The following is a 12,396-nucleotide window of genomic DNA, read 5'->3' as shown; positions in this document are numbered from 1 at the left end:
TTAACAAAGAGATAGAAATCACACACACACACCCCCCCCCACACACACACACAAAGAACAGAAATTCTGGAAGTGAAGAATTCAATGAATAAAATGAAAACTGCAATAGAGATCATCTACAGCACAGTAGACCAAATAGAAGATAGAATAAGTGATCTAGAGAATAGGAACATTGAAATAACCCAATTAGAGGAGAATAAAATAAAAAGCATTTAAAAGATCAAAGAAAGTCTATGTAATCTTTGGGACTCCAGTAAATGTACAAATATTAGAATAGCTGGGGTTCCAGAAGGAGATGACAGGGAGAAGGAGGAAGAAAATTTATTTAAAGAAATAATAGCTGAGAACTCCCCAAACTTGGGAGAGACTTTGACATCCAAATTCATGAAGCTAACAGATCACCTTATCTCAACGCAAAAAGACCTTTATCAAGACACTTTATAACAAAACTGTCAAAAATCAAAGATAAAGAGAGAATCTTAAAAGTAGCAGAGAAAAAAGATTGTAATCTACAAAGAAACCCCATTAGGCTATCAGTGGATTTCTCAGAAACCCTACAGGCAAAGAGAGAGTGGAATGATATAGTTAAAGTAATTTAAAAAAAATGCAAACCAGAATATTCTATCCACCAAAATTACCCTTCAGATATGAAGGAAAAATACTTTCCCAGACAAACAAAAGCTGAAGGAGTTCATCACCACTGTACCTGCCTTGCAAGAAATGCTGGGGGGCTGGCCTGGTGGCTCAGGTAGTTGGGAGTGCCATGCTATGCTCCTAACACCAAGGTTGCCGGTTCAATTCCCACATGGGCCAGTAAACTGCGCCCTCTATAGCTAAGACTGTGAACAACAGCTCTCCCTGGAGCTGGGCTGCCCTGAGCAGCCAGAGGTTGGAGTGAGCTGCCGTGAGCTGCAGTGAGCTGCAGTGAGCGAGAGACTGACGACTGGCAACCGACTGCCTCAGCCAAGGGGAGCGCAAGGCTCATAATACCAGCGTGGGCCAGGGAGCTGTGTCCTACACAACTAGACTGAGAAACAACAGCTTGAACTGGAGTGGCAGGGGAGACAGAAAAAAAGAGGGGGGGGGGAGAAATGCTGAAAGGAGTTCTTTAAGCTGAAATTAAAAAGTGCTAATCAATGACATGAAAACATATAAAAATATGAGGTCAGACAATTAAGTTTGCAAACTCATCGTAGAAAAAGTGCTACCATACCTCATTGCTGAATATCACTACACTCATCCTCCAAGTACTCTCCTTGGGAAGCTGTGCACTGATGCAAGCACCTAGTCCACCCTTCAAAGCAATTTTGGAACTCTTTTTCTGGAATGGCCATCAGAGTGGCTGTTGTATTCCGTAACCTTGATGTCTTGAATGTCATCAAAATGTCTTCCTTTCAATATTTCCTTTATCTTTGGGTAAAGAAGTCGTCACTGGGGGCCAGATCAGGTGAATAGGGAGGGTCTTTCTATACAGTTATTTGTTTACTGGGTAAAAACTCCCTCACAGACAGTGCCCTGTGAGCTGGTTCATTGGCGTGATGCAAGAGCTATGAATTGTTGGCGAAAAGTTCAGGTCATCTAACTTTTTCACTCAGCATTTCGGTATTTCCAAATAGTAAGCGTGGTAAACTGTTTGTCCAGTCCGTACCAATTCATAATGAATAATCCTTCTGATATCAAAAAAGGTTAGCAACATCATTTTGACTCTTGATTTGGATTGATGAAAATTTTTTGGTCGTGAGAATTGGCTGACTTACACTGTGCACTTGGACGTTTTGTTTCAGGGACGTATTGGTACACCCATGTTTCATCACCAGTGATAATATGGCACAAAACATTGTCTTGCCTGTCCAAAAGGTGTTGGCAAACTTCAAGTCTCCTTTGTTTTTGTTCATTGGTGAGCTCCTTCGGGACTATTTTCGCACACACCTTTCTCATGCCAAGATTTTCAGTTAAGATTTTCCTGTTTCTCTATCAATGTTTATTTGGTCTGCTATGCTTCTTACAGTCAGCTGATGATTTCGATGCACAATTCAATGAATTTTTGGAATGTTTTTGTCAGTTCTGCTTGTTACTGGCTGCCATGACCTCTCTTCATTAATGACCAGTTCTCTCCCCTCAGAAAAATGTTTAATCCATTTGTACACTGCCATTTTCTTCATGGAATTGTCCCCATAAACTTGGACTAAGCATGTCCCTGATTTCCCTTCCACGCTTGCCAAGTTTAACAAGAAATTTAACGTTTGTTCATTGCTCTAATTCAAGCTCAGACATTCTCACAACGGCACATAAAAACATGCAACAACAATAATGAACGCCACTCAACAAGACACTGCCACATGTTAACACGGACACAGCTGTGAGACGCTGAGATACCAAGGTTACGAAATCTTGCTGAGCTGTTTGTACAGTGCTGCCAATGTAAGTGCACAGTGGTAAGTCCGCTAACTTAATTGTCTGACCAATTTTAATGAATTGCATTAATTAAAATTCAACTTTACATGGAATTCCACGCCATGCTCCTCAAGGCACCCAAAAGAGTGCCTTACACATATCATCATAAAACACTTATAAATTCACACATGCTGAATGAATGAAGCTAAAGTTACCATTTTATAGTTGAAGTTTAGTATTACTTAACCTGAACTATCAAAGTAAGCTTAGAACCAATATTCATGTATGAAATAATTTATTATTTGTACTCCTATCGATTGCAAGTGCACCAAAATCTAGATATTAAGAAAAAATTGATTAGCTCAAACTAGACAAAACACTTAAAGATTAGTTGTGTTTGTGTGAACTGCACTGCTCACATCATTATCAGATGTGATAATGATGTGATCATTATCACATCATTATCAGGATGTGATAATGATCCCTGGTGCTTTTGAATTCACATATGAATCTGTAGAATCTTCAGAGATTTATCCCCAAAGGCAAACAATGATAAAAACATGGCTACTGTATAACAACGGTGACTTTCAATTTATTGCTGTAAGATAAATGAATTCTTATTTCAGGAGGTAAGATTGTGGCTTTTGGGAGTAATCTGATGTAATGATTTCCATTTACCATTTGAGAAACATTTTATTCTCTAACGTATTGTACTCACAAGCCATGGTGGAGAAACAGGGTGGATGTAATCCAACAGTCATCTAGCAAGTAACCTTAGCTAAATTAACCTAAGTTTATGTAGTCTATTTAGTGGGATAAACAGGCATAATTCAAAGCACCAGGATTCCCCATAAGACCAGAAACTCACATAGCCTTTCATGCTATATCAACTTGGCACTCATCCATAATGCTAATAAATTCACTAGCTTTGAGATGCTTTGGGGACTGTTTGTAAATATTCTGTGGACATTTTCCTTTGTTCATTGTTCTGAATGCTTTAGCTTACAGGCAACCAGGCACTTCTGAGAAAGTCAAGAATATACAGCAAGAAAACTTGGAAATGAGGCTCAACCTGGCACGAACAGCATGAACCTGGGTAAACTTCTGAACATTCTAGGTTGTAACTTTATTCAGCTGTATGGTATGTTGAAATTAAAATTATTTCATTCTATAATACTACAATTATAAAGCATTGTTACATTAAAAATGATCTGTCTGAATATATTTTAATATTGTCCTAGATATTAAAAATCTGTTTTGCATAGTAATGAGATAGCTATTTCAAACTACTTGATAAAACTATTTTAATTGTAAACGCTAAACATACATAAATAAACAGTTGGCAACTTCATTCATAACCCGAATATAAGAATTCCTTTCTATTTCTTTTTCCTATCAAAAAATTCTAATTCTCCTTTAAAAACAGTCATTTTACTGATAGAAATTGTAAATTTTCTGATTAACTAAGCACCCCTTTTGTAGATTAGCTATCAGACAGTAGAAAGTAGAAAGGATAATTTGTTATCCACCCATTTCTAAGAGACTTGACTTCATCATGAGTATTATTTAATTTCATTTATAGCACAGTTACCAAAGGAATGGACTGAATGCAAACTGAGATTCACAACTAGGTTCCACCACTTGTTATGTAAACTTAGGTATATACTTAACATTGTTAAAATAAGTTTCTTCATCTATAAATAAAAGTTCTTAATATTATTTCATGAAAATTAATATTGAACTAAATATCTAAAATTCCTAACCTTCTGCCTGCCATTTAGTCAACTTTCCATAAATGTTAGCTATTGTTCAAGTTTCCATTACATAATCCTGTATTTATATAAATGTTTACCGTTTTGGTTATACTAACCATTCCTTTTTGCTATTCTCATAAGTCTTATGCTTTTAATCCTCAGATTAAAAGCCACTTTAAGTATGTTTTATAAATACATAATATAAATAGAAAAATGATCTACATTATTTGAAGAAGATTCTGTATGTAGTATTTGGGCTGAAATAATTTTTAAAATATGGAAGACTCGTTACACATACATATAAACTCTGGGCTCCACAGTAAAAAAGAATTCCAAACTTAGCTTGAATAATTTGTTTATAATAATCTCTATGTATATTAATGAAATTAAAACCATCAAATTTATAACTTCTTTAATGTAATGTTTCATCACAGGTTCCTTTGGCAGCAGCTACGTTATCTCATGGATTCCCCAGGAGATGGGAACCATACTATAGTGACAGGGTTCATTTTACTGGGCTTAACTGATGACCCAATCCTTCGTGTCATACTCTTTATAATCATCCTGTGTATCTATCTGGTGACCGTATTTGGCAATTTCTTCACAATAATTCTTATCAGCATCTCTTCTCAGCTTCATAGTCCCATGTATTTTTTTCTGAGCCACTTGGCTTTTGTGGACATATGCCTTTCAACTTGTGTCACACCCAATATGATTGTAAATTTCCTGGTGGAGAGAAATTCACTCTCCTATCATGGATGTGGCATGCAGGTTGGTTCAACTGCTTTCTTTGGGGCAATTGAGTGCTTCCTTCTGGCTATCATGGCATATGATCGCTTTGTGGCAATCTGCAACCCACTGCTTTATTCAACTAAAATGTCCACACAAGTTTGTATTCAATTGCTCATAGTGGCTTACATAGGTGGTTGTTTCAATTCTTGTTCCTTTACTATTTCCTTCCATTTATTATTCTTCTGTGGACCGAATGGAGTCAATCATTTTTTCTGTGATTTTGCTCCTTTAGTTGAAATCTCCTGTTCTGGGAGCAGTATCCCCACAGTTGTCCCCTCATTTGCTGCTGGCTCCATCATTGTGTTCACAGTGTTTGCCATAGTTGTCTCCTACATCTACATCCTTATCACCATCCTGAAGATGAGCTCCACCGAGGGGCACTACAAGGCCTTCTCCACCTGCACAGCCCACCTCACAGCGATCACTCTGTATTTTGGGACTGTCACGTTCGCTTATGTGATGCCCAAGTCCACCTTCTCAAGTGACCAGAAGAAGGTGGCATCTGTGTTCTACAATGTGGTCATCCCCATGTTGAACCCTGTCATCTACAGCCTCAGGAACAATGAGATTAAGGGGGCTCTGAAGAGAGAGGTTCACAGAATATTTTCTTAGTGAAGCTTGATATTTTTGTATGATTTGATATAATACGGCACAAATATAATAATAGGAAATTGCGTGTCTGTGTGTGGTCTAAATATATTCGTCCATATGTCATTGGTCTCTGTGGAGTTTTTCAGTGAAAGTAGGTGGTAGATTTTCTCATATCAAATTGTAAATCCAAGGCCTATGATGAATTATTGTGAATAACAATTAACTTAATTTATAACTAGAAACACAAATTAGTTAACATGAAAAAAAAACTTAATCTGCTCAAAATCCACTTAATATTTTATTCATTTTTTTCAAAAGTTATTCTCTGCCATAAATTAAGGTTATTATACCTCCAAACCTTTGAAATTGCATTTTCAACAGCAGTTTATTCTAAAATGAGCGTGATAATTATGACAGTACATTACTGGAGGAAACGACTAAGTAGAACCACACAGTAAAATGACTGGACACATTCTTCTTGTAGGAAAGTTATCTGCTGGGGTTGGGTTATGTGGACCCATAAATTCTGACCTGTGTTCCTGATCTCTGGCTCCAGCCTAGTTATATGGAATCCTATAAAAGAATAGGATGGAATGCCCTGAACTAACCTGCAAATTCTTCTGTCAGGTCAAAATGATGACTTTTCTATGGGAATGAGCTGGGTTCCTCAACTCCGTAGGGAGCGAGTGAACAAATGGTTGAAGTGACTTGTTTATGGTCAGACTCATTCCTGTTAAGGAGATTTGAGGGAACTGGACTGTTTCCTGTGAAGCTTAACGCACCTCTAGTACTGACAACTAACATATTTATTTCTCTTTCCCTGTCCTCTACTTAGTGTTTTAGACAAAATCATTTTAGTCTATTGAATTTCAAGCACAAATTGTCTAAAACTGAAGAAATTATCTCCTTCCACCCTAAACTGCTCCTCTCCAATGTTCTGTATTCCGTAAGAGGCACCAATTAGTCACTCAATTTATTGATTCTGAATCCTTGAGTAATTTTTTTCTTCCACACACTTACATTCTACAGAAAGTCTTATACATTTTGAGTCCAGTATTTATGTCCTACTTCTCTTCATTTTCATTGTCAGCACTTCTTTTTCAAGCCACCACCATATACACTTATTTTACAATAGTACTCATGTGATAGCTAATTTTATGTGTCAAGTTGACTAGGCTATTGATGACCAGTTTTTTTGTCAAACATCAGGCTAGCCTTTACTGTAAAGGTATGTTTTAGGTGTGACTAACATTTAAATCAGTAGATTTTGAGTAAAGCAGATTATGCTCCATAATGCGGGTGGCCCTCATCCAATCAGCTGAAAACCTTAAGAAAAAAAACTGAGGTTTCCTGAAAAAGAGGGATTTTGTTTCCAGGTTGCCTTGGAATTTAACACTGCAACATCAGCTCTTACTGGAATTATCCCTCTGACTGCCTTAGATTTTGGAATTGCCAACTCCCACATTGCGTGAGCCAATTCCTTCAAATAATTCTTTCTCATTCCCATTCTCCCCACATTTCTCTCTCTCTCTCTCTCTCTCTCTCTCTCTCTCTCTCTCTCTCTCTCTCTCTCTCTCTCTCTCCCCCCCCCCCACACACACACACACACATGTATGTATCTCCTATTGGTTCTGTTTCTCTGGAGAATCCTGACTAACACAATCCTAACTAGCTGTCCTCTTCCCTTTCTCACACTTTCATTCATTCTCCATATACCAACCACGGTCATAAATCTAAATAGATTAGCTCCTTCATTAATATCCCCCGAAGATCTTAGAACAAAGGCAAAATTTTTTTTTTTTTTAAAGATTTTATTGGAGAAGGGGAACAGGACTTTATTGGGGAACAGTGTGTACTTTCAGGACCTTTTTCCAAGTCAACTTGTTGTCCTTTTAATCTTAGTTGTGGAGGATGCCATTCAGCTTCAAGTTGTTGTCCTTTCAGTCTTAGTTGTGGAGGGCGCATCTCAGCTCCAGGTCCAGTTGCCGTTGCTAGTTGCAAGGGGCGCAGCCCACCATCGGTTGCGGGAGTTGAACCGGCAACCTTGTGGTTGAGAGGATGCACTCCAACCAACTGAGCCATTCGGGAGCTCAGCGGCAGCTCAAGGTGCCGTGTTCAATTTTAGTTGCAGGGGGCACTGCCCACCATCCCTTGCGGGACTTGAGGAATTGAACTGGCAACCTTGTGGTTGAGAGCCCACTGGCCCATGTGGGAATCAAACCAGCAGCCCTCGGAGTTAGGAGCACAGAGCTCTAACCGCCTGAGCCACCGGGCCAGCCCCAAGGCAACAATTTTTAACATGACTTTAAAGTCCTGAATATGGCCCTGTTTTCTATCTCTTTGCAGTCTTCCTTCAGTCCCCAAACACACAAATTCTAGGAATCAGTCATTTGGTCTTCTCTTAAATCCTCAAACGTGTCCATAATCTTTACCACACTGGGGAACTCTCATATGTGGCAGCTCTTCCTGAAATGCATTTCTCTCCTCACCTGGGTAACACTGGATTATGCTATAGGTACCAATCTGAATGCTGTTTTTGATCCTTTGGAAAGTCTTCTTGAGACTACAGACCAAATTAAGTACACTTGTTACCTGTCTGTAGAACCCTGTGGGTTATCTCCAGAATACTAAGCACAGTTGTAAAGATTCAACATTTGTTTTCTCCACAATGTTGGAAGCTTCATATAGACAGCTACAATGTTTCTTTTCCCCCCATGCATCTATGTTTATATAGTTCCAAGAACATAGCAAGCATAAATGCTTAGTTAAAATGAATGAAAGAACTAATTAATGAATAAATAGGTGGTTGAATGAAGCTTTTGCTCTGGCATGAACCACTGACTCTGCTGGCTTTGAACCCTGGCCACTGATTTGTAGAATGCTTCATCCTGATTTAAGTGATTGAATGTTTGTGTCAGATCTTGCTACAACTGTGACAAGCCATTACACAAACTCATGCTCACCTCAATTATACCTTTGTGCTTATACTGATGAACTCAGACTGGCAACTAGAATTGCAGCCTACTTGTTAAATGTTTTGTAATAACCCTCTTCTAAAAAATGTATTTCTTATATATCTGTATGGTTGGAGAGTTCGAAGATCTAACTCACAGTAATCAAATGTTACTTATAGTAGTAGCAGCAGTAAGACTACTGCAATAGGAGCTAACAACATGAGAATGTTTGCTACTGCTCTCAGAGATTTACAAGTATTAACCCCATTAATCCTAATAACCTTATGAAGTGTTTTTCCCCCAATGTGTATATTACAGAAGATGTAACTGAGACATATAAAGGTTAAGCAAGATCTAAAAATTACAAATATCATTTGACAAGATACAACATCCATTTATGACTGAAATACTTAATAAATGAGTTTGGAAGGAAAGTACCTCAACATAATAAAGGCCATATACAACAAGCCCTCAGCTAATATCAGATTTAATGGTGAGAAACTGGAAGCTTTTCCTCTATGGTCAGGAACAAGACAGAAATGCACCCTCTCACCACTGTAATTCAACATAGTATTGGAACTCCTAGCCAGAGCAATCAGGCAAAAAAAAGAAATAAAAGGCATCCAAACTGGGAATGAAGAAGTTAAATTGTCATTTTTTGTAGATGACATGATTCTTTATATCAAAAACCATAGAGACTACACCAAAAAACTATTAGAAACAATAAACAAATACAGTAAAATTGCAGGATACAAAATCAATATATAAAAACCCATTGCATTCCTATATATTAACAATGAAATTTCAAAAAAAAAAAAAAAAAAAAAGAAATGAAAAAAACAATTCCTTTTGTAATTGCAACAAAAATAATAAAATACCTAGGAATAAACTTGAAGGATGTGAAGGTTCTATACACTGAAAACTATAAGACATAATTAAAAGTAACTGAAGACGACTCAAGAAATGGAAAAGATATTCTGTGTTCATGGATTGGAAGAATCAACATAGTTAAAATGGCCATATTACCTAAAGCAACACACAGATTTAATGGCAAGCCCCATCAAAATCCCAATGGCATTTTTAAAAGAAATAGAACAAAAAAATCATCAAATTTGTATAGAATCACAAAAGATCCAGAATAGCCAAAGCAATCCTAAGAAAAAAGAATACAGCTGGAGGTATCACACTCCCTGACTTCAATTTACACTACAAAGCAACAATAATCAAAACAGTATGGCACTGGCAGAAAAACAGACACACAGACCAATGGAACAGAATCGAGAACCCAGGAATAAGCCTGCTTACCGTGTTTCCATGAAAATAAGACCTAGCCGGACAATCAACTCTAATGCATCTTTTAGAGCAAAAATTAATATAATACCTGCTCTTATATAATATAATAAAATAAAAAATAGTAAAATAAAGCCGGATATTATTTATCTTATCTTATCTTACATTATATTATATTATACCTGGTCTTACATTATAGTAAAATAAGACCGGATCTTATATTATTTTTTGTTCCAAAAGATGCATTAGAGCTGATTGTTCATCTAGGTCTTATTTTCAGGGAAACACGGTATATATGATGTATATGGTCAGATAATTTTCGACAAAGGAGCCAAAAACATACAATGGAGAAAAGAAAGCCTCTTCAATAAATGGTACAGGGAAGATTGGAAAGCCAAAAGAATGAAAACAGAGTGCTATCTGTCACCATACCAAAATTAACTCAAAATGGATCAAAGACCTAAACATAAGACCTGACACAATAAATTGCATAGAAGAAAGCATAGGTACTAAACATATGGACCTTGGGTTCAGGGAGGATTTTATGAATTTGACCTCAAAGGCAAGGGAAGTAAAAGTAAAAATAAATGAATGGGGCTATATCAAACTGAAAAGTTCTGCACAGCAAAAGAAACCATCAACACAACAAAAAGGCAACCAACGGAATCAGAGAAGATATTTGCAAAAAACACCTCCAATAAGGGGTTAACATCCAAAATACATAAATAACTCAAGAGCTCTACAACAAAAAAACAAACCAATGGAAAACAGGGGCAGAGTACCTGAACAGACACTTCCCCCAAAAGAAGAAACAAATGGCCAACAGATATATGAAAAAAATGCTCAAATTCACTAGCTATTAGGGAAATGCATATCAAAACCACAATGAGATACCACCTCAAACTTGTTAGAATGGCTACTATCAACAAGACAAGTAATAACAAGTGTTGGAGAGGCTGTGGAGAAAAACAGAATGTAAATTGGGATAGCCACTTTGGAAAACAGTATGAAGGTTCCTCAAAAGATTCAGAATAGAATTACCATATGACCTAGCAATCCCCTTCTCAATATCTACCCCAAAACTCTGAAAACATTTATCTGTAAACATGTATGTACCCCTATGTTCACTGCAGCATTATTCATGGTGGCCAAGACATGGAAATAACCAAAGTGTCCTTTAATAGATGACTGGATAAAGAAGATTTGGTACATATACACAATGGAATATTACTTGGCCATAAGAAAAGATGAAATACTGCCATTTGCGACAATATAGATGGAGCTTGAGATTATCATGCTAAGCAAAATAAGTCAGATAGAAAAAGTTGAGAACCATATGACTTTATTCATATGTGGGACATAAAACTGAAGGCAACAAAGGAACAAAACAAACAAAGAAACAGAAACTCATAGACACAGACAACAGTTTAGTGGATACCAGATGGTAAGCGGAAAGAGGTGGTGGCAGAAGAGGGTAAAGGAGATCAAATATATGGTGATGGAAGGAAATTTGACTCTGGGTGGTGAACAATGCAATATATAGATGTATTATAGAATTGTACACTTGAAACATATATAATTTTACTAACCAATGTTACCTCAATAAATTTAATAAAAATTAAAAAAAATTAAAAATACAAATTATAAGTATCATTTAATACTTTGCCTTCTTTTAAAGAATATATTCTGTTGAGGCACAGACTGAAGGGCTTTTTGAGAATACAGCTGATCTTTCAACAACATCACATAAACAGGCGATTAACACATATATTTTGTATGAGTATGTTCTAGTTATAACATACTGCATAAAGTAACCTAGTGAAAAGAAAATGTTGTTAAAATCATAGGAAAAATACACTGACTGTATTCACTGAAAGAAATCCCTATGATTTTCTTAGTAATATTTCTTTTTCTGCCTTACTTTATCATAAGAATGCAGTATGTAAAACATATAACATACAAAATATACCAGTAAGGCTTCCGATCAACAGTAGACTATTAATAGTTAAGTTTTTGGAGATTTTTGACTGCACAAGCGTTCAGCAACCCCAACCCCTGCATTGTTCAAAGATGAACTGTACTTCATCCCTAGAGGACTTTACTCCTCTCGGGCATACTCCCTTCTAGTCAACCCTTACTGTTCAGAGTAAGTATGAAGGCCTCTACACTGGGTAGGTCAGGAGAACTTGTATCAGAATAATTTCCTAGCACAAAATAAGTAAGAAGGTACATAAATATCTTTTAATATTTTAAGGCACACACCTCTGGTTCCACTGTAGATGATGTAGCACCATTCCTCTAGGGTCCTCCCTCTTATTATTAAACAAAATATCCCAGACATAATACAATAAATAAGAATAGGAAGACTCTGAAGGAGGAAGATGAAAGCAGACTCCTAGGGACTTAGGGACTTGAGAAACAACATAGCAGTGATTCCTTGGGTTTCCTTATTGCTTTCACAGATCCGACAGGTTCCTATACAAGCCTCCAACCCAGAACCACCAAAGACAGAGACAAAAAGTTCTAAGAAAAGCCTGTTCCTCCTAGCCAAAGAACTAGAGGAAAGGTGGCCTTAAGAGAACAGAAACAGAAAACGTTTTGGCAATGCCCGCCCTACTCTA

General features: G+C 37.0%; 1 protein-coding gene and 1 long non-coding RNA gene across 2 annotated transcripts in view; one reads left to right on the top strand and one right to left on the bottom strand.

The window, feature by feature from the left end:
* Positions 1-12,396, bottom strand: part of LOC148755863 (uncharacterized) — a 115,247-nt gene that overhangs the window by 85,212 nt on the left and 17,639 nt on the right. The gene's annotated exons all lie outside the window — the stretch shown is intronic.
* LOC109445509 (olfactory receptor 5P76-like) lies at positions 4,569-5,552 on the top strand. The gene has a single exon (XM_019727933.3). The coding sequence runs from the start codon at positions 4,569-4,571 to the stop codon at positions 5,550-5,552; it is 984 nt and encodes a 327-aa protein (XP_019583492.2).

The sequence above is a fragment of the Rhinolophus sinicus genome, chromosome 14 (genome assembly GCF_057876585.1).
Source record: "Rhinolophus sinicus isolate RSI-liver-muscle chromosome 14, RSI-T2T, whole genome shotgun sequence".
NCBI classification, from domain to species: domain Eukaryota; kingdom Metazoa; phylum Chordata; class Mammalia; order Chiroptera; family Rhinolophidae; genus Rhinolophus; species Rhinolophus sinicus.
Note: the sequence above shows the minus strand (reverse complement) of the source record. Positions and strands in the feature narration are given on the sequence as shown.

What these genes read in the sequence shown, in the direction of transcription:
- LOC109445509 (XM_019727933.3), top strand. Translation starts at nt 4,569, where the DNA reads ATGTTTCATCACAGGTTCCTTTGGCAGCAGCTACGTTATCTCATGGAT.